This window comes from Talpa occidentalis, unplaced genomic scaffold (genome assembly GCF_014898055.3).
Source record: "Talpa occidentalis isolate TD23 unplaced genomic scaffold, MPIMG_talOcc4v2.1 talOcc4.7, whole genome shotgun sequence".
Lineage (NCBI taxonomy): Eukaryota > Metazoa > Chordata > Mammalia > Eulipotyphla > Talpidae > Talpa > Talpa occidentalis.
The window spans coordinates 74,407,515-74,431,285 of NW_023605083.1; the positions used below are offsets into that span (position 1 = coordinate 74,407,515).

The following is a 23,771-nucleotide window of genomic DNA, read 5'->3' on the forward strand; positions in this document are numbered from 1 at the left end:
CCTGAGCGGACAACACACAAAAGAAGCAATACCTGGGTTTGCAATCTAGCTCTGCTGCTTGTTAATTGGAGACCCTGGGTATCTTACTTCACCATTCTGTCTTCATTTCATCATCTGTGAAATGGATTAGTCATAGCACCCAATTCATAAGGTTGTTATGAAGTTTAAACGAGTTCTCTAATGTTATATGAATTACTTGTTACCATTATTATTACTACTATCAGACATAAAGGAATGTTCTTTTTTTAATTAAAAAGAGAATATGTTTCTTTTTCCTCTATCCACTCAAAATATATCTTGACCATCAATGGCATTATTGAGATGGCATTTTAGTTAAGCAGCACCACGCAGTACACAGCATTTGATGGTGAAAATACCCATGCTTTTTATTTCTGTGTCTAGGAATGCATGATGAACAGTCAGAATGGGGTAGTACACCATGTGAGAAAAAAGGTCCAGATAAAAGGCAATTTGTTTTGCTATGAGCAAGGCCAGCTCTTTATTTGGCAGCATGCTTCTTATATATCCCCAGGAACTCATTCACATCTTCAGGAGAACCCAGAATGACTGGCGCCCTTTGGTGGATATCAGTTGGAACAATGTCCAGTATAGCTTCCTTCCCAGTGGTAGCCAATCCTCCGGCCTTCTCCATGATGTAGGCCATTGGGTTACATTCATATAGTAGTCTCAACTGAAAAACAAGAGCCAAGAGTGGTGTCCTCATACCAGTCATTATTACATAGAGAGGAAGCTTCTTCTATAACAAAACCTTGTGGCACTGGTGGGCGATTCCAAGATACTTTTCCATTTTTTATGAGGTTATAAAAGATTCCACCTCCCCTCAAATCAGAGATCTTTAATTTAACCATTTGGTTAATTCAACCATTCATTAGGCCAGAGCCAGCAAGTGACTACCTGATGCAAATGTGAAACAAACCACCTGGATTCAGAGCTGAATGACATTTTGGCAGAACTGATAGTTCCCTTCTTGTTAAAGCATGGAAACTGGTCCTAATGAGTGATTCTATGTGTGCAGAATTGGATGGAGCAGTGCTTATTCTAAAAGCATTAAAAATTCCATGGTAGTGTCTGGCTACAGACATCTGGAAAGCAAGCTAACACCTCCAAACACTTAATATTGTTTGCAACTCTGTACACATTCCTTTTACAATTCTCCTAAGGCTTCAGGCAGGATTGGAATTGAGTATATTATAGCTCTTGGCATTTACTTGTAAATATTAACTTTTTTATTGTATGCATTTTCATGCAGTCTGCCTACTGAGCAGACAGCATTTTGCAGGTGTTTCCTGGCTCTATTTCCACATTGTTATCACGGCAAATTTGCAAAACTGAAAAAATGAGGAACTCCAATTTGTGTTAAGGAACAATTTTTTGAGGCACTAGAGAAAAGTACAATAAAGTAAGCTAATAATATATGTAGGATGCCTGAGGTGTCTATGGCAAGAGTGGTATTTTAAATAAATAAGAATGCCTTCAGTGAACAGGACATTATGCTGTAAACAGAGATCTAAACATATCCGAATACAGATGATCCTTGCATAACACAGTTATGAACTTCTCAGGTCCACTTTTACACGAATTTTCTTGTAAACAGATGATGTAAACTTACAGTATCAGTAAAGCATTACAATACAGTAACTATTTTCTCTTCCTTATGATTTTTTTAGTATTTTCTCTCTGCTTTCTTTATTGGAAGAATACAGTATACAATATATATAAAATACATGGTATGTGTTACTTGACTCTATGTTACCAGTAAGGTGAACAGTAGGCTATTAGTAGTTAAGTTTTGGGGGTGTCAAAAGTATTAAACAGGAGGGGGAGTTAGTGTCCCTGACACCCATATTGTTCAAGAATCATATAGGTTTTTAACTATCTTAAGGAGATCCTTAGTCCTTCATTCACATTTTTTTTAAAGATTTATTTATTGCAAAATGTAATAATGTAAATAAAATGGGCACTTAATTTTTAAAAATAAATTTTTTCTCATGTCAAAAAAAAAAGATTCATTTATTTATTATATACAAGAACTGGGGTACAGGCCAGATGCGTGGAAAGTTGAGAGGATTCACCAGAGACAGAGCAGATAACAGAACAGGCAGACAGACGAAATACACTGCTGAGGGGAGCAACGGGCAAGACAGGAGAGGTCTGCCGTGCCATGTGGGACCCTCGCCGGCTGGCTGGGATTGAACCGGCGCTGCAGAGACTGTGGACAGCTTCACAGTGTAGCACTCAACCTCCTGCACCACCAGTGGAGGCCCCCTTTATTCACATTTTTTAAAGAAAATGTGTCCATGGGAAAAGCAAAGGGACAACACTTAGGAAAGCAACAACCCACTCTAACTGTGTAGAAGAAAAGTGGAGCATCCCTTAGCCAGCATAATCAAACATACCCCACGCTTTTGAGAACACTGTGGGCATCAGACCTGTGCAGTCAGTGCTAACAGCTTACCTGAAAGCTCTAGATTTTCCAGAGATTCTTTCCAAGGAGGAAATGTTGGCTTATTACTTATTTCTATTTTATGCCTTTTGAAAGCAATCAAAGAAAACCTCTATTTGGAAACTGTATTTGATATGCTGCCTTAGTAATAAGGCTGTACTATTGCACTCACCTTATGAATTTTACTCATTTTATCAAAGCCAAGCCATTACCAACCAGAAGCTTTTAGTCCCCTTCTGACCATAATACTATTATTGATCTTTAGCAATGGAAATGTTCTCAAGGGATCGATTTTAGCTGATTTCACCTGGCTTTAACCAGGATAACCTCTAATCTAGGAAAGAATATGCCACAAACATCCTAACACCCTACTGCACAGTATGCTACCACATCCTTTCTATTTTCCTGAGTCAACCAGTCCCCCACCTCACCCACACCGCCCCTGGCTGCAAATGAAATTCACTGCCTCCCAAACACTTTTCAGTGGACTTGTTTACCTTTCCTTTTGGACTTTTCTTGTTCGCTGGGTACAAAAAGATCCCTCCATATACCAGGGTGCGGTGCACATCAGCCACCATAGAGCCCACATACCTGGCACCATAAGGGGCTGAGTTATCCTGTAACATTAAGAGAAACAAAAATTACAGTTGCAGAAAAAGAAAGAAAGGGAGTTCAATTTATTTCCTCCAAACTCATTTGGCTCAATAATCAACTACTAAGACCCAATGAGGTATGTGTTTGGGAATGGGCTAGAAAGGTGTCCAAAATTTTCCCAAGGAGAGGAAGATAAAATAATGGGTACAGCCTCTTATACATCTTACAATAGTCACATTACCTCAAGAAGCCTGGAGGAGGGTGTGGCTGATTCTGGCTTTGGGGTTGGGACAGGTATCACAAAAATTGTACCAATAAGATGGGTCTTGAAGGTTCGGAAGGATTTATCCAAACAAACCCTAGGTAGGGTTTTCACCTCTCAGGAGAGAAAACTACCCATGCAAAGCCTTGGCAATATAGAAACAAGTGCTAGGTACACTGGTCTGGCAGAGGAGCCAGATGCAAAAGAACTTCTGTGTGCAGAGTTCTGGGGTTGGAGGGGAAACTGATGAAGGTGGAAAGAGAGATAACAAAGTCAGACAAGGCCTGCGGCCAGCTTGGAGTACACTGGATACCACACTAACAACACCTGGTTCCGGCCCCACAGCACAGCAGCCGTCACTGTCTTATAAGCAAGATGATGGCAAAATTGGATATTTAGATCCATAGGCAATGATTTCTTTGTTTTTTCTTCAGTAATTTGTAACCTTGGTACTAAAATGGACACGCTTAATCTTGAGAAAATTGATAGAAAAATAACCCATCAAATGATGTGGGGCTGACCCCTAGGGGCAAGAACCACATCTGTGAAACATGTTTTCTTGTCATAAACTCATTCATCAGTTAACTTTATTATCCTGATTTCCCTCTGCCAAAAGTAAGTGGCAAAGGTGGACATGAAGCCTTAGATTTTGACATCTCAGGGCAAGGGTTCCAGTTCTCAGTACATAAGTGGTGACTTAATTATGGGTCATTGCACAGTGGCACCCAAGCCACTTCGAGGGTAAATCATGAACCAACACATTTCTGCAGGGGCCCTCACTCACTGAGGGGAACTTCTTCTTCTGGATATACTCAGAGACTGCTGGATCAAAGTCCTTGGCGTAGCCCTCATTGAGGCTGTAGATGTTCCCTTTCTTTTTGATCTTCACATCCCTGTCCACCAGAATGAATTCCCCGATGGCCTGTGAATTGGAAGGAAAGGAAAGGAGAGGGTGAAAAGCTGTCTCCTCCAGTCCTGAGAGGGAAGGCGTGGATTGGTCCATGGGTCACACGGTCATGAGTATCCATGTCTGGCAACCTTCTCTGAGCTCTGGAGCACCAGGTACTCTCTGGCTCACCTCCCTGATGACTATGAAGCAGGTCAGGGAATGTCAATGGTCAGAATTGGAGAGGACAGGCATGTGTGCTGATGTTGTGGAGGACATTTTTTATTTTCTTTTTAAATGGTTTCAGTAAAACAAGAAAGAAAATCATATACAACTAGAGAGGGCAGAAATATGTAAAACAGCAACAAAACTAAAAGAGAGTAAAAATAGTGTGTCTAAAGCAGCATAAGATACCTATGTCCTGGGGGGGAAATAAGATTGTGGGTGTAGATGGGAAGACAGGGAGCAGCTGAGTGACAACATGTTGTTTTTAATTTCCAAACTAAAAAAGTGAAGTAATATTGGTTTACAACACTGTATAAGTTTCAAGAGTATAGTTTCACACTTCAACATATGTATTTGCCACACCACACCTACCCCCAAAGGTCCAGTTTCCACCCAATTGACTCCCTCCACCCATTCCTCCAACCTACACCCCAGAACCCTATGACAACCACCATTCTGTCATCAGAATCTAAGGATTTGTTTTGTTCACTTGCTTTTCTTTTTATCTTCCACATATGAATGGAATCATACAGCATTTGTCTTTTGATATAGAAAGCCTTATTTCCCTAAGCAAAATCCCCTCAAGGGCCATCCATGTTGTATAAACACTAATTAGGAAAGACTGCTGTACCCCTATGTTCATCACAGCATTATTCACAATAGCCAAGATATGGAAACAATCTAAGTGCCCAATTATCAATGGATAATTAGATAAAGATGTGGTACATATACTTGATGGAATACTATTCAGCTATAAAAAAGATAATCACAACAACAGGGATTGTCCATTTCTCCATTGATGAGATTTTCTCTTTAATGTGATGCCATAAAAAAAAAAAATCAGAACCTTGACTTTCACTGCCAGGGAGTGTTTCTCATCATGGTCCTCCTTTCAAACTTAGTGCTGTGCTGATGTGTATAGTCTTCAAAGGAAATTCAAATCAGAGGAAAAGGTCACTTTACTGCTGCTCTGGACTGAGGATGATTTGGGGCTCTTCTGTGTCACTGGCCAGAGAGTGAGGCTCTGCCCCTGTGGGTAGGGCATACACCTTGGAAACAAGAATTAAGATTGGTTTCTAAAGATATGGGTGATGTTGGAACTACTAAGGAAGGAGAAGAAAAGGTAGGACAAGGGAAGTAGAAAAAAAGGCAGGCAAAAAGAGGGAGGCAAGAGGAAAATGATTAAAATTGATAGTGGTCACTTGAAAGGTATTGTGAGTGATTCTTTTGTGATATTAATGCTTCCAAAATTTTTTACCATTTTGTGCTTCCAAATTTTTGATTATTCTTTTATGATCACTAAACAAACAAACAAATATCTTTCCAAAACAGCTTAGGAAAAAAACCATGGCACAGTAGGTGATTCAGGGCCCAAGAAGCCAGGCTTTGCAGGCATCTGGCCTTAGCTTCCAAGGTGTGAAGGAGTGAAATCTTCTGTACCTGGAGATGGGGGACTGAGAAAGTTCCTGAAAATTAAAGCCTGCTAAAAATACCAATATAGCTGTTGCAATCTTTTCAGCAGTACCATTAGCTTCTCCTTGCAGATAGCCAAAATGAACAGATGTTGCCAAGCTGCTCTGAAGCTGACTCAGGAGGGTCAGTGAGACAGGGAGGGAGCCTGAGGGAAACACTCCAGCCAGCAGTGCTCCCACAAACACTGGGTGACTAGGAGGTATGAGGAGGGCAAACAATTGCCAAACACACAGAAACTTACTCAGAGAACCCTGTTCTGCAACCTGGACACGAGAAGAGATTTCATTTTTTCTGCACATTCATCAACTCAAAGGTAACAGCAAAGCCTCCAGAAGAATGTCTGAAAACATCAGTGATTTGGGAAACTGTACCCAGAGTTCAGAGTGAACTCTGCTCTGGTTCTGCCTCATTTGGAAGCTTAAACTGTTCCCCTCTCCTTGTTTATTTATTAAGCTCCTGTGCTTCCAAGGAGGCGAAGTCCAGTTGTGCAAGAGTGCTGGGGACAAAGGCAGCTGCCTCCCCCTTTATACCACCTGCCCACACAAACCTGGGCCTCACCATCAGCCACTCCCCTGCTTCCAGGGCCTGCTTGCACCTTATGTTCAGTTTGTCAGCAAAAAGCAAGATATGAATGAAGCCTTTTATGAATGTCATACAAGGACATTTCTAAATCTAGAAGATACTTATAAATCCAATTATTTTCCCCGGGAACACTAAGGAAAACATGTAAAAAACTTGTCAACCTACTGAAGATTATTTAATGGAGTCTATAGTCAGTGGTCAATTTAGTTGTGCCATATATTTAAATAAGATTTCTTTCCCCAATTTGTCTGCTTTGTTGAGACTCTCATCTGACTGAATACATAATTCCAACTAATAGACATGTGGAAGAAATTATCCATAAATTAAAACTGTAATGAATAGTTTTCATAGAACCTTGAACTCCTCTCCATAAGGCAGCATTTCTCTACAAGGTGTACTAAGGAATTATATTTATTTCCCTCTTTATGTTTACTTTCTTGAGTTCATCAAAGACTCATTAAAAGTGCAACAATTACCTATAGGTTTTCACACATTACACAGCATCAAATAAATTTGGTGGCTGTTTCTGAAGAAATTGTGGGGCCCACAGCTGCATTTGTTCACTTCAGGGAAATAAGCCAGTAGTGTATAGTGGGTGATAAACAGACCATGTACAGGTCCCATCTGAACCAGCGGTTTAAGCTGTTTTAAAAATCTAGGAATATTACTTATTTTTTAGAGTTAGTGTTTCTTGAAACATTGAAAACCTTGATAACACTGAGCCTGGACCTTCCCGGGTGGCACAGGCAGTTGAGCGCCGCCGCTGTGAAGCTGTCTGCATCCTCTGCAGGTCCGGTTCCATCCTGGCCAGCTGGTGAGGGTCCCACATAGCACGGCAGACCTCTCCTGCCTCTCCCGCTGCTCCCCTCAGCAGTGTATTTCAGTCAGTCTGCCTGTTCTGTTCCCCGCTCTGTCTCTGGTGAATCCTCTCACTCTCCCACACATCTGGCCTGTACCCCGGTTCTTGTATAAATAAATAAATAAATCTTAAAAAAAAAAAAGACTGAACCCTATGACTGAACAGTCACATCTGTAGGCCTCTCCAGCTCACCCTGGCTCTACAAGTGCCCCTGGCCTTCCTCCCCCAGCACACTCCACTTATTTGTATGGCCTGGCTGGCCATGTGGTAGTTGAATAATGCCCATTCTAAAAAATTAGTCTTGAGACAAACACTGCTTCTTATATTCTATACAGATATTTTTCACCTCAATAATCTTCTCATGACCTACATGTTATCTCTCTGTCTCCCCATCCACTTCTCTATCCCATAAACTCTGTCCCTCCATGAATCTCATCTTCCTTCTCTAATACCCCCTCTCATGCTCACACACACACACACACACACACAACAGACTTTCACTCACAGTCTACCTTCCACGGGTTTCCTTACCGGGTCTAGCATGAAGCAGTAAACACCACTCGCCAGGGCCAGAACCAACATAGTGGCACTGCCGTAGAGCGCGTAGCCAGCCGCCACCAGGTTCCGGCCTGGCTGCAGAGCATCCTTCTCAGAAGGCTCCTCAGTTGATTTCTAGAATAAGAAACAAAACAAAACATCTTTTTCTTCTATCTTTTGTGTGTGTGTGTGTGTGTGTGTGTGTGTGTGTATGTTTAGTTCAACTAAAACACAAATACATTGTCAAGGGGAAACAAGACATCTATCCAGAAGGTCCCTCCTCCATGCATCAGGAATATCTTGATTATATTACTACAACAGCCTTCTCACCACACTCCAAATTTACTGAACCTGGAAAGAAAGCTTTCCAATCATAGTCCTCTTCCAATGTTATTAATTTGATATTCCTTCATTGCTCCATTATCACTTTATAAAAGAACATAGCTTCTTGCCAACTCCCACTTATTTAATCTTATTATGATCATGAATGTCTTTCACCTGCCTATACCACATTTGTTTAAACAAATTAAGATTGGACTTCAGGACTATGAGTCTGGGAAAGAAATCAACTTCATGAGCTTTGCCAGTTGTGACACACATCCCACTAAGTAGTGGGCATATCACTCGCACATTCTCAGAAATATAGAAACTTAGACCATCTTTGCAGAGTCATTACAGGATAGAGCAGATGCTTTCCAATTTTTTGATCATAACCTTCAAGAATAAAATACATTTTACACCACAAACCAGTACCAACACACACATGTGTACACACACAACATAACATGCACTCTTCTATTTTTTTTCATTACAAATATAGCCTATAGGATCATATAACCCACAGTTTACCTAATATGTGTGGAAGGGAGCACAACAATAATGATAATTTATTCCTATAGTTTTTGAAAGCATGGTTCATCTGCATCAAAATCACTTGGGACCCTCATGGAAAATGAACATCGTGAGGCTACATGCTGAATTTCAGTAAGACTTCCTATGATTGTCCTGAGAATCTGCATTTTATTTTGCATCATAGGTGACTCTTTCTCTGAAGTTTAAGAACTACTGATGTAAAAGTCCCAAAAACCACTTCTCTCTTTTTTCCCTTCATCCCCATACTTCACACTTAATAAGTGGTCCTCAGCAAGGTAGGTGGTCAGCTGGTTGGTTGGTTGTGTTGAAGACCACAACACCCAAGGGGCCTTGCTATCTCTTGAGAAAAGAATTTCAAGAAGCACAGACCGAAGCCAGCAACCAAATGTATTAGGAAGCTGTAAGGCAGAAACTGCAGAAGCAGGGGGCAGCCTCAGAAAGAAGGAAGCCACACTGAGCAGTAAAGCTAGGGTTTTATTTTTTTTTGTCTTTTTATTATTATTATTATTTTATTTTAACATTTATCATTTTTTACATTTTTAGACAATATTTGCTTCCCCCCACCCCCTCAGATTGAGTCCCTATAGAATTTCCTTTCCCTAGGCACACATACACTATCACCACAGTCCCCTGTGCTCCTCCTTCCCTCCCTCTCACCCCTCTTCCTCCTCCTCCCCTGCAGTATGTCTCTGATTTTTAATTGTCTGTTTTTGCTTTGTTGTGTTTTGTACTGTTGTTATTTTTTTACACTGATGTCTTATTTGGTTCCCCTATATTCCTGATATAAGTGAAACCATCCGATATCTTTCTTTTTCCTTCTGGCTTATTTCACTGAGCATAATTCTTTCTAGCTCCATCCACGTTGCTGCGAATGGCGAGAATCAACATTATTAAAATGGCCATCCTCCCAAAAGCAATATACAGATTCAATGATATTCCAATAAAAATCCCAATGACATTCTTCAAAGAAATAGAACAAATACTGATGAAATTCATATGGAACCACAAAAAAACCATGAATAGCCAAAGCCCTACTGATGAAAACAAAGGAGAAAGGAGGTATCACACTTCTAAACTTCAAGCTATACTACAAAGCCATAATAATTAAAACAATTTGGTATTAGAACAAAAACAGACACACAGACCAATGGAACTGAATAGAGAGCCCAGAAATAAAGCCACACTTATATGAACAACTAATCTTTGACAAAGGAGCAAAGAATATGCAATGGAACATGGACAGTTTGTTCAATAAATGGTGCTGGGAAAACTGGACCTCCTCATGCAAAAAAATGAAACTAGACCACTACCTCTCACCATGCACAAAAATCAAGTCAAAATGGATAAAAGAACTATACATAAGACCTGAAACCATAAAATATATAGAAGAAAACATAAGTAAAACACTACAAGACATACATCTCAGAAACATCTTTAAAGACTCATCACCCAAAGCAGTGATAGTGAAGGCAAAGATAAACAGCTGGGATTACATCAAACTGAAAAGCTTCTGTACAGCAAAAGAGACATTAACCAAAACAGAGAGACACCTCACTGATTGGGAAAACATCTTTGCATTCTATTCAACTGATAAGCTAGGGTTTTAAAGGATGTTTCTTTTTGGTTGGGGAGGGGTCCTCTTATTCATGCACACCTTGCTCCCATCCCTTTTCCCTATTCTGACACTGATTGGTACGCCTCCCTCCCTTCCTCCTTTCCAATAGGTGGAAATTATACTTAAAAGATTCTTCCAGGGCCTCCCAGACCTGCCACAACTTATCTGGTCCTTGAAACAAAGTGACAGCACAGTTGGATTATTGGATTGTGGAAATGCAGCTGTGCTCCTCTGCTGGAGCATATGAGAGCCCTTTTCTATCCCTAAAGGTTGGTTGTTAATTATTTGGTTGCATCAAGTTTGGTTTGTATTATAGGATCATGCAATATGGCTAAATACTAAACAATGTATCAAATTTTAGTTGTTTTCCCAAACTCCAAATTTTGCCAGTGTACAACCATGAAAAAGGAATCAGTTTCCTCCCAAGCAGTGATACAGTGAGACCCCAAACTATATTCTATCATGACTACTTAACTCTGCTAGGGCAGTGCAAAATCAGACAAAAGTAACATGTACACAAATGAATTGACTGGAAGCCATCAAATTACCAAGTCCCTACCAAGAAAAGCCCCCCAGATATCCTGCTCACTCAGTGCCACCATGCTTGCCTGTGGTGAAGTAACAGGAGTAAAATGCTTGTCCCTGAAATAATGCCACCAAATAAGCTTACCCTTTGACTTCCTTACATAGAATAAGAAAAGGTAATATTGTCTATGATCTACATACTCAAAAGAAAGAAGATAATTCCATTAAGTCAAGAATTCAAAGAAATTCTTTTCTAGCATGACCCCTTTCTAATATATGAATTCCTTCCTCCAGCCCCCAGCAGTGAATCCCTCTGCTTCAGGGAATCCATTCTACAGATTCCTTCATTCAGGTGCTCACAGGTCATTCAGGTGACAGCACAGTTGGATTGTGGGATTGTGGAAATGCAGTTGTGCTCCTCTGGGGGAGTTTGTGAGAGCCATTATCTATCCCTAACAGTCGTTTGGTTGTTGATTAGTTGGTTGCATCAAATACTTGGTAAAATTAGAAAGCCAAGTATCTGGGCCCCACCTTTCTCTATCTATCCAAGGCCAGCTGCTACAGGTACTGGCTTATTTTATTCCACATTCTCCTGTAGTGAATATTAGGGAAGACACCATGGATCTTGGAAACTTGAGGTTGTAGAAGAGAAAGTTGGGCAGAAGGGGAGTGCGGCTGTCATGTCACCAGGTAGTCTTCCCTCAAAGGGGCAGCAAAACTCTTCTTAGAGGTCTCACGGGCATTTGGAAGTCAATATTGTTTTACTATTACACTAGACAACCCTCAGGCAAAACAAATAAGTAAGATGTGACCTTTACTTTAGAGAGTTTGTAATCTGTGGTGAACATCAGGCTTATTACACTTCTACTGATAACTACAACTTAATCTTCCTGAAAATACTGCCTCCTTTGCCCTCATCTCCAGTCTGGGCACGTGACCCTGGTCTGACCAACCAGATCATTGCTTGTCTCAGGCAAAGCTGATTGTTTGAAGAATGCGCACATGACCTAAGCCAAGAAAGTAGGACCAATGAGATGATATTCTTGTAGGAACTGTTGGAAAAGAAGCTTACATATTCTGCTTGAACTGCTGATAGGGAAACAGATTTCTGACTAAGTATTTGCACAAGCATTCTAGCCACTGGAGCCCAACACCACAGGGAAATTCTACCAATTCTGGGTATCTCTAGGTAGAGGCAGACTAGCCCTTGGGGGGAGCTGCAGCAGGACCTGCATGGAGCACTGGACTATGCTCCCTTTGAGGTCCTTTTACAGCCTGTTTGCAGGCATCACATGGGCAAGGCCTGCTCATTGTTACCAGGTTCTAGTTACTGATTGTGTTGTGACTAGTGTCTGAAGCCAAAGACTGTTATAGGTGGCACCCCTTTGGAGGGGGATGCTGGTGAGGTTAGATAGCCTCAGGGAAAATGTGAACGAAGTATCACATTTGGGGTGGAAACTCTGATAAGAAATATCAAATATCTCTGGTTTATAGTTGCTTGTTGATTTTGATTTTTACTTTATTATAATTAGTCTTTTTCCTGGTCCCTTATTTAGGTTTTCTAAATTCCTGCTATGAGTGAGACCATCCAGTACTTTTCTTTTTCTTTCTGGCTTATTTCGCCGAGCATGATCCCTTCCAGCTCCAATTTGCTGCAAATTGCATGAGTTTATCTTTTTTGATTGCTGAGTAATATTCCATTGTGTATATGCAACTATAAACCAGAGACACATTATGGGGGGAGGGAGAAGGGAGAAGAGATTAGGGTCAAAATAAAGGGGGTGGGAATTATATGGGGGATATAACCAAGATAAAAATGCATACATTGTACAAAAATGAAAACGATGTAAAATATATAAAATAAAATTAAATTAAAAAAAATAAGTGATACCGGACTTGATCAAGACATCATAAAATTTCTGTATTTCAATGTACTCAAAAAAATCAGATTATGCTAGAATTTTTTTCTGAGGGGTAAAATGAATAAACATCTCTGGATCATGAACATAAAAAAAGAAAAGAAAGAAATATAATTGACTGCAGAGGCAACCCCTAGGATTCGGTGTTTGGGATTCAGTGTTTGAAAATTCAGTTTTCAGAGTTTCAGCCTTTGAGGATCTTCAGCAATTCCAGGGTCAGCAATTCCTGCCCCCACCATGCAGATCTTCCAGAAAGCTGCTATGGGCCTCTTAAGGATGTAGAAAGGCTTCCAGGAGCCAATCGCAGAAAGGAAAAGTTTGGAGGCTTTGCAAGTAGCTGAGTAATTGAAACTGTCCCTGGTTTGCCTGGAGCCGGGCACCTCACTGAGCTGTATGAGTGTGGCCATTTTTTGGGTGTTTGGCTGCAGTAGTTGCTGTTTTGAGTGTCACTTGTCTGGTGCTGCGCTGGGGCATCTCAGCAGCTCTGGCGAGCATCGCCTATTATGTCTTCTGTTGTCTTTGTGAATTGGATCCTGGCCTATAGTCTGGCTGCCATGTGCTCCAGGTTTGCAGTGGCAGGAAGATGCCATCTTGGGAGGACTTGTGTTTAAGACTTTAACACACTGGACACTGTTCTGGGTGAGATGAATAACCATTTTGGGCCTCAGTAACTCTTTATTTTCCTTTGGTTTGTTAAATAAATCCCATTATTGTTGTTCTCTGAACCTGAGTAGTTTTGCAATTGTGATTGTGGGTGAAGAACTCAGAGAGCAACCGATAAATTTTTTGGGCAGTGTCCTTGGCCAGTTTAGTGCCTCTTGCTGCCCTGTATCAGTGTCACTCAGCAGGAGCATCAGGGAGCTTATTACTAGACCTAAACCATCTCTGGCTAGCTAGAAAAGGTCTTTTGTGAAGCAGGAGGCCCTCAAATGGTTTCAAAAATCCAATAAGACTTTCGAAAAATGAAATGTCTTAAAAGACCAGTTTCACACTCCTTGTCTCTTTAAGACCTTTAAGAGAGTCACTTCAAATTTATTAAGAAAAGGGTGCAGACTCATTATTGAGTTTATTTGGCATAATTCAGATTGTTTTGCAAGATGGTTTGTTTGTTTTGTTTTTTTTTTTTTTAGTTAATAGTGTCTCAGTTTTCTAGGTCATTTTTCCTTAAAAAGGTCTTTAAAAAGGAGGATTGGGGTGGAGACTGGGACAAGCAAATATTAACACTGGTTTGAGCTGAGTCATTAATCAGAGGTCTTCTTCCACAGAAGAACTTTGCTACAAACTATGTTGCAAAGCACAGATCTGACATTTTTCAGGTAAAATTAAATCCCTCTATCGTCATAACAGTATGGTATGATTTGGAAAACAGATGAACTGTTGCTTTTCCTTTCCCTCTACTACTCAAATTGACAAAAGAAAAATATATTCCAATGATAAAAAGGAACTATGCCATATGTTTGAAAGGAGATTATATGCTGTATTATGCAGAAAATTAAATACTGAAAAATAAAGTGTCAACTGCATTCTCACACCTTAGGTTATGCCTCTGTATCCTAAAATAGAGGTCAGCTGAAGTAGCCCCTTGTCCATTAAGATGAAGAAAGAGTCTCAGCTTTAATGGCATCTGTGAGGTTACTTCTAAAACAGTCAAGAAGAGCCAGAGCGAGATGACACCTTTTAGATTTCATGTTTTATGCTGGACCCATGGGTATTTGTTCTATTTTTTTAATTGTCTATATACTTGAGCACTCTTCCACCAACACACACACACATACACACACTCCTAAAGAAAAGGAAGAAATGAGAGACTTTGGAGGTACAGTGACCTGTGCAGATTACACAAGAAGACACAGGGCAGGGGTCTGGGTGTCTACACTGAAGCAGTGTGTTTTCTGTATGGTCAACAAACTCTTACCAGACAGTAAACATTCTAGGTTTTACTCTCATACAGTCTCTATCATGATTACTTAACCCTACATTGCAACTCAAAATCAGCCAAAAGCAACAAGCCCACAAATGAGTTGAGTATGTGACATTAAAACTTTGTTTATAGACATTAAATTTCATATAAATGTCATGTGTGATGACATTTCTTTAGATTTTTTAGTCACTTAAAAATGGTCTTAGGCCTCCCCTGGTGGCGCAGCACTTGAGCCCTGGGCTGCGAAGCTGCCTGCGGCCTCTGCAGCACTGGTTCGATCCCTGGCTGTCAACGAGGATCCCATATGGAGTGCAGACCTCTCCTGCCGCCCGCTGCTCCCCTCAGCAGTGTATTTCGTCAGTCTGCCTGTTCTGTTCCCCGCTCCGGCTCTGGTGAATTCTTTCACCCTCCCACGCTTCTGACTGTACCCAGTGCTTGTATAAATAAATAAATCTTTAAAAAAGGCCTTTAATTAATTGCTATGATTATTCTATGTTGTCTCTTATTTTTATTTTCATCTCCCATCATTAAGGAAAGCAAATAATATTGAAATGATAGTTCATTATTTTATATCTTTCTCTTCCCACCCACATTCTGCTACATTTCTGATAACAACTTAGTGCATCTTCATCATGGAGTTAATGCTGGAAAAGGCAAAACTTGAAAAATAAACCTATTTCAAGGCTCACTGAATTTCATGATATGCATTCTGTTGATTCCACCACTAGTGAAACAGAACAAGATATGCAACCTTAATTTTTCTTTCAATCTCAAACCATATGTTTAATATATTACATTTTACCTTCATGTAGATGCCAAAAATGGTTCCAATGGACACAAGGCAGTCAATGTTGGAAGATCCATCAAGGGGATCAAAACAAACCACATATTTACCCTGAACAAAAAAAAAAGAGACTCAATTTTACTTTCACACAATATAAATTAAACACGTTATAACAAAACAGAGAGTACACACTAAATGATGAAAAAGGGAAATCTAGAGGAAAGTTCAAGAAATGTGAGTCTTATTTATACTGTCATGGAAGGTGGCATGCAGAATGAAAATAATAAATGAATATATATATTCATTATATATACACCGATTTATTTATTTATTTATTTATTTATTTATTTATTTATTTATTTATATAAGAACCTGGGTACAGGCCAGATACGCAGGAGGGTGAGAGGATTCACCAGAGACAGAGCGGGGAACAGAACAGGCAGACTGACGAAATACACTGCTGAGGGGAGCAGTGGGCGAGACAGGAGAGGTCTGCTGTGCCATGTGGGACCCTTGCCGGGTAGCCAGGATCGAACTGGCACTGCAGAGGCTGCGGACAGCTTCACAGCACGGCTCTCAAACTCCTGCGCCACCAGGGGAGGCCCTGACCTGTTGCTCTTAACAAATCGCCCTGACTGATGCAGGAGAGACTGCATCTGGAAATGGGACTTACAGAGAATATGAAACAAACTCAATCCACATGCCTAAAACTACCCACTACCTCGAAAAGCCCAGCAGAGAACATGAACTTTGAATCCAACATGGAATAGTGTTTGAGGAATGATGTAAAACAAGTTAAATGCATGTGACTCTCTATTCTTCTTATAAAGCTTAAGACTGAGCATCAGGCAGTCTTTTTAAATTCCTCTCCTGATTATTATTTTCTAGTTCTATTCCTTCATATTCCCAAATCATCTCAAATAGGGAAAGATAATAAGCCTATATATAACTACACTTCTTACCACAGTGTTTTTAAATTATTATAGTATTGTTCATTTTTTCAACAATAATTTCTTGCTAAACCTCTACAATATGCTAAATGCTAGGACAGAGAATAGTATAGCTCATTCCCTGCCCTCAGAAAAAATAAAAGTAATAAGGATCCCAGTGGATTTCAGTGCATGGGTCAGTAATAGCAATTTCAAGGAGTTTAGATTGGCAGGAAAGTCTGATGGCTATAGATGAAGCAAAAGAGAAAATTAACGAAAGTCAGAATTAGAAGAGATTGAAAATGACAATAAAATGTTAAGAGAGGAGGTGAATGTGAGTACATGTGAGTCTGTTGCAGGTAGATGGTTACAGAGAGCTAGCGATGGCATGAACTATAGTGTGGATCCTGGAGGACAGATTTGAGATCTGGCAATAAGATAAAATCTGTGAATGATTGGGCTGATATGATTGGGGAAGAATCTCAGATAATTCCTAAGAATCCACTTTGGTTGGATAAATTATGAATCTAGCAAGAAAAATGGTTCCCTTAAAACCCCCAAGAATAGAAGTGCAGACCCACCCTTTTCTCAGGTTCTACTATTATGGCATTTTTATCTTCTTCAGACACAAGCACACAGGTGGCAAAGGATGACTTTAACATGTTAATAACCAAGTCATTGGAGAGGACATCCAACTTCTTAACTTGGTCACCCGTCACGTTTGTAGAGCCAGCAATTCCATAGCTAGAGGAAAGAAAGGTCACAGAAAATATGTTACGATCACAGGAATATATAGATATACCTATGCATCCAAGTGAAAAAAGGCATTTAGTGGGATTTAGAAGAAAATAAGCTACATTATTTGCAAGAAACAAAAAACAAGATTGGTTGGGCCTCTAGATTGGCTCCAGTGAGAAGGAAATATTGTCACTTACCTTTGTCCCAGTACTTGCACACATTTGTAGTTAAATTCATGTGTTATTTTTTTCTGTGATTTATTTTCCAATATTGCCCCTTATGAAACTTTTTAGGCTGTTTCCCTAGTTAACACTTCCCCATGAAATTTTAATTTTAATATTACAGATATAGAATATATCTGTTTATGTATATATCTATTTTATACACAAAATGATTGATTTTTTTTCACCTCCCCAAGAGCAAATTTTTCTCCCTGAATGCTTGCATTAATACATAATGAATCAGTTGAGAGACACTGCAAGCAAGCAGGGAAACCTTCTGAGTAGCAGGGAATATAAGATGTGAGCTAAGCCAAGGTAATTTATGGTTTGATAGCTAAAAATTTCCTTAAAAAGAAATATTTCCTGGCCCTACCACCTCATTTTATAAAGGAGGAAGCTCATTCTGAGACACCAATAGTCTTGTCCAAACTGAAGAGGCAAAGAAAAGGTGAGAAATTCCTTTTGACTTCCAGACCAGGGGTGATAACCCACTGCTCCTGGCACTAGGGGGATGGAGAGAGTGGGAAGGATGGAGTTTCTACTTTATTTTCAAGGTACCTACAGATCATTTAATATGGAATTCCCCAAAATTGTGTGACTTGCCCAAAATGCACCCTAGTTTGTTAAAATGAGGGAGGAAACAGGTTGAATGAGAAAACTGAAAAGTAGGAGGGGAAATGTTCCAGAGAAAGAATGCACAGAATAAGTTGAGATGGGGATGTGGGAGGGGAAAAAAAGAGCATCAAAGATTAGGTCCAACAGTTGCAAGTGGGTGATAAGGACACAATTATATCCTAGGTGGAGTCTGCTGGGAGCACTTGCCTGAAAATTGATTGTTAAGGCATCTGCTGCCTCGGTTCCCATGTATTTTCTCTGAACATCACTTTATGTCTCTGTCTAAACAAAATACTAGGAATTGTCCAAACCCAAATGCCTCGCCTGGTTTGACTCCAGTTATCTCATCCCATCCATTTTTCAAGGATGGTCACTTTCAGCATCACTGCCCACCTTAGAGAAGAGCATCTCCTCCTTCAGCCTTCCTCCCCATTTGTCTCTTCTCGCCATGTCACTCCTATGTCACATAAAAGACCAAGAGTTCGGGCCTCCCTGGTGGTGCAGCTGGTTGAGCACCGCACTGTAAAACTGTCCGCAGCCTCTGCAGTGCGGTGTTGATTCCCGGCCAGCCAGGGAGAAACCCACTCCCACACGGCATGACAGACCTCTCCTGCCTTGCCCACTGCTCCCCTCAGCAGTGTCTTCAGTCCATCTGTCTGCTCTGCTCCCCTCTCTGTCTCTGGTGAATTCTCTCACCTTCCTGCGCCTCTGACCTGTACCCCAGTTCTTGTATAAATAAATAAATCTTAAAAAAAAAAAAAACCCAAAAAACAAGAGATCTATCAGACTTGCAGCTACAGCCCTTGACCCTGGGCTTTCGGGTCTCTTGGCACATAATCTGCCTCACCTCAACTGGGAGGCCAGCACGGGTGGAGAAAGAGCAGGTAAATTCTGGGTGGAGCTACCAGGACTTGGCATGGCCCACCAACTCAAACATATCTCCCTCGCTGACCCTACTGGTGCCAATTGTCTCTCCTTTGTAGTCTGAGATTTTCACCACTGAAGTCATTTTTAATTTAGGAGGATGAATAGTGTTGATGGAAAAGAATATGGACTTCTTGACAGTGAGAGGGTGAGACTTCACTCTGCAAGAACCTTGCCATCTCTAAGTTTTCTTTTTGGTCCAGAAGGAAGGTGTCCCCAGGGCTTTATCCACCATCATATTAGCATGGTTGGTTCATCCTTTTCTTTTATAAGGATGGGGGCAGAGGGGGTGGTTTTCCCCACTGTGTCCCCAGCCTCCAGCACAATGCTTATTGGATAACTGAATGGCATTCACTGAAAAGAGCAGAAACCTGAGGCTGAAGGAGTAAGTATAGCAGCAATCAACTTCTCAGGTTGTTCCACACCTTAGAGAGCTGGAGGAAGCCATTGTCACAGCCCCCAGGGTGGGGAGGCCTACTGGGACAACCCCCACGGACTCCAGGAAAGCTGCAGCAGATGGATGAGACACTGAGGAAGGCATAGGAAAGGTCTATTTCACACTTTGGCCAAGTTTCACCCACTTGGGTATCTCACTCAGGGAGATGGGTTCCTTTTTTATAGACTCCTAGAATCCTGTTTGAGTGTTCATTTATTCCGCGAATATGTAATGGACTCCCACTGTGCCAGGAACTATTCTCTCTGCTGGGGTCACATTGCTGAAAAAGACACATGAGATTCCTAATCTCATGGAGCTTATATTGCAGGGAGGTGAAACAAACAAGAAACAAGTGCCCTTTGAATGTATAAGATACTGTCAGAACAGTGCAGTAGTTCTAATAAGATGAACCAAGATGCCAGGAAAAGGCTGACAAGGAATTAATGCAGATGATCAAGTTCTCATCTGCAAAGAGGCTGTTCAAGCCTAATGATATGTTGAATTTTTTCATAAGAAAGTGGCAGAATGAAAAGCCCTAAAGGAATGCAAAATAAGTCAGCTAAGGTAGTAATGACTCCAAAGAACAGCTCCATGTCAGCAATTTATTCAAAGAAAACAGAGTTTGTTTTTCACCTACAGTTGACCCTTGAACAACACAGGGGATAGGGGTACTGACTCTCAGTACAGTTGAAAATTTGCATATAATTTTTGACTCCCAAACCTTAAGTACTATACCCTGCTATTGACTTTACTGATAACATAGTCAATTAATATGTATTTTATATGTCAAATGCATTCCTCACTGTATACTTACAATTATGTAAGCTAGAGGAAAGAAAATTGTTTTTTTTGTTTTGTTTTTGTTTTTACACTTTATTTTTTTTAAGATTTATTTATTTATGCATGAAAGAGCTGGGTATAGGCTAGAGATGCAGGGGTGAGAGGATTCACTGGAGACAGAGCAGGGAACAGAACAGGGAGACTGACTGAAATACACTGCTGAGGGGAGCAGCAGGTGAGACAGGAGAGATCTGCTTGCCATGTGAATTGCTCCCTGGCTGGCTGGGGATCCAACTCATGCTGCAGAGGCTGCAGATTGCTTCATAGTGTGGTGCTTAACCCCTTCACCACCAGGGAGGACACTGTTTTTACACTTTAAAAAGGCAGATTTACTAGGAAAAGGAGAAAGAAAGAGAGAGGCCCCTGCATTGTCACAAGGAAGCAGGAGAGCTGCCTAAAGGAAAGAATCTTAAAGAAATACACCTACGATATCAACACTGTAAGTTTACAGTCCATTTATAAACAAATCTTTTATCCCAAAATCAAATGCTTGACCACCTTACTTACATAAATGCCACAGATATGCTACCAGAGTGCTGGCAGAGAAAGGACTTTACTGCAAAGTTAACTGAGGAAGAGGCAGGAGCCCCAAGACTCAGATCTATCTCCTCAAAAAATGGGAAAAAGACATGTGTCACATCTTGGAAAACAGGGTTTGGACAAATAGAATAGTTGAATTCCATTGGCTGGGTTGTGAACTGGGGGCACAGGAATGTGGGTTTGGCAGGAGATCATCGGGTGAAATGGACAGGGATAGAGGAATGCAAATTTGGCCATTGGTTGTGGCTCTGTACATGTGCTGCAATTAGATCCTTTTGATGCATGGATGCCTGGTGGACAAAGTACTGGACCCAGGTTACTAGGTTTTCATTATTTGAGAAACAGAATTCCTAGAGAAAAACAGGTGAGTTATGATATTGTAGCAACCTGGCCATACACTATCTGATTTAACTGACCAGGCTGAAAAATAGAAAATGGTTAGACATGGTTAACCATTTTGCAGAAAGAATGCAAGCCTAGTGTCAGGATGGATTTCAGCTTTGGGGGCTGATTTCATAACCAGTGTCAGACTAGTGACTTGTCCAATCAAGACCACCGCCAGATTCTTCACCGATGCTCCAGAGTTCTAAGGTGGCTCCTGTCCTTGGGTCACAGCAAGTGGCACTAACTATGCACAACAGAATTGGGTAGGGCCATATAACATGCTGTAGGAAGACACTAGAGGGGACATATTCCCACCTGGCACAGGAATGGCTGTCTTCATCACTTATCTGGCTCTACCTCCCTGAAGGGGTGGATGGCTACCTCTCCCTTCCTCCTATTCTCTTCATTGAAGGCCCTTCATCTGTTCTAATCAGAAGGGTTCCTCCAAGCTTCCTATAGTAGCTTGTGAAGCATACATAGATTATTCTGGACCCCTCGAACTAAAATATAGGTACTTTATCACTGTTCTAGGAAACCCACTTCTAAGAGAGCATCCCCTGCTGAGACATAGTATTAAGAATTTCTTCAAGAAAGTATAGGAAAGTGATTCTAGACAGAAACAGGCTCGGGAGGAGGCCCCAAACTGCCATGTTGATAGCAATGATATCCACACTGATACCATATCATTGATAATACCAGGCATTGGATCTCAGCAGATGAAATTAGTTGTGACTCATTTTTCTCACACAATCCTGGATTACTTTTCCAGGGAGAATTAGTTGGGCAAAAACTCTGTCAAAAATCTCCTAACATACCTCAAGAGGGGCTCAGAAAGGATATAAGATGTGTCTGAGGGAACATGTTTTCACAGGTCAATGAAGATCTGGAAACCGCCAAAAGCGTTTATAACTCTGCCAGAAGAAAAAGTTCTCAGAAATATCCTCAAGGAACTAGTAAGCTATAGAACTTTTGGAGCTTGTTTTCTCTGTAAGTTTTCAGAAATCCTCTTAGAAACAAAGAATTTCTGCATTCTGATCATTTTTTGTCAAGGACAGATAAACACTATATACTCTGATGACCACATGGAAAAAACAGTGTAACTCACCCAGAGCATCTATGGCAGGCATGCTCCTCAGGTCCTGGCAAGACAGCCCTCACCTTTGTTTGGCTCATTGAACTAGAGTTTGGACAATGAGTCAACTGTGTCCCCCAAACTAGTATTCTAGGTAGACCCCAGGAGAGTCCAGAGGGACCATCAGAAGGCATGGTTGGTTTGTAAGGAGTTTCTGTGCCAGCCATTGTGTACAGGAGCAGATGGCAATGACCACCCTGGATGAGATGCTAATGTCTGTCACACATCACAGGCTCTTTCAGATAGGTTCCCAATTTGCCACCCTTGGGGCCAAAATCAGACAGCAAATGAGGCTGCAGGTGTGTGGAAAAACCATCTTACAATCCTGCTTAAAAAAAAAAAAAAAAAAAAAAACATCCAGTGGACAACTGTGCCTTCCAATCAGTGGAGAAAGAGAAACAAACCAAAGGATGAAGAAATGGATTGACTGGGCAAGGTATAAACCTCTAGGCATTGCTTCCTCCTTTACCTCCCCCAGAAGAGGATTCAATACCAATTAGGTACTGATCACTCAGTGACAGCAAGAGTTTTGACTTAACCAAGGAAGCTTTTCTTAAATGCAAGCTGTCACAGAGGGGAAAGCACCATAATGGATTTCTCTTCATGGGCTTCAAGTCTAGACCACTGGGACTCAAATCACAACTCTGCCACATACTAACCGACACTGGGCAAGTCACTTATAATCTCTGCCCTTTGGTTCTTTCTCTGTAAAATCAGAATCTAGTATATGTACTTCATTATCTGTCAAGGGGGAGATAAAAGGGTTGACAAAAGTAAAAGGGCCTAGAACAGAGCCTGGTACACAGGCAAGCCAGGAGGGAGTGTTATGGTTCCATTCCCATCCCACATTCCCCTTCATAGTAATACCACCAGAAGTCAGGTGGGTGCTGGCAAGAAAGATCAATGTTTCAATTCTGCCTTTCCCTCTTGCTGATTATGTGACTTTCATCAAGTTGTCTAAATTCCTTGATGGATTCTTTCTGTTTCCAGGATTGGGAAGGGTAAGGGCTAATTCATATGATGCACCAGGTTCATAGCAGCCAAATGGCAGTCATCAATAATTTTTTTAAATTTTTTAAAAAAGATTTATTTATTTATACAAGCACTGGGTACAGTCAGAAGCGCGGGAGGGTGAGAGAATTCACCAGAGCCAGAGCGGGGAGCAGAACAGGCAGACGGACGAGATACACTGCTGAGGGGAGCAGCAGGCGCGGCAGGAGAGGTCTGTTGTGCCATGTGGGACCCTCACCAGTGGCCGGGGATTGAACCGGCTTTGCAGAGGCTGCGGGCAACTTCGCAGCCCAGCGCTCAACCGCTGCGCCACCAGGGGAGGCCCAGTCATCAATTTTAAAGGAGCCCCCAGGCTCAACTGCTTGTTGGTGAGGGGGAGGGGGAAACCATGACCTCTAAGCTAGTTTTGTCTGCAATTCCTGGAAAAACAATCAATGCAGAATTATGTCACAGGTAAGAGGGAACAAAGGATCATACTCTAA

General features: G+C 41.1%; 1 protein-coding gene across 1 annotated transcript in view; it reads right to left on the minus strand.

Annotated features, from left to right (window-relative positions):
* Positions 1–373: 373 nt before the first annotated feature.
* FBP1 (fructose-bisphosphatase 1) overlaps positions 374–23,771 on the minus strand; it is a 28,801-nt gene continuing 5,403 nt past the window's right edge. Inside the window, exons 2-7 of the mRNA XM_037492054.2 lie at positions 17,030–17,192; positions 15,538–15,630; positions 7,877–8,017; positions 4,105–4,242; positions 2,962–3,081; positions 374–691 (exon numbers count right to left, since the gene is read on the minus strand). Coding sequence (XP_037347951.1) covers positions 500–691; positions 2,962–3,081; positions 4,105–4,242; positions 7,877–8,017; positions 15,538–15,630; positions 17,030–17,192 — 847 coding nt within the window. The 3' untranslated portion in view covers positions 374–499. The remainder of the gene's footprint in view (positions 692–2,961; positions 3,082–4,104; positions 4,243–7,876; positions 8,018–15,537; positions 15,631–17,029; positions 17,193–23,771) is intronic.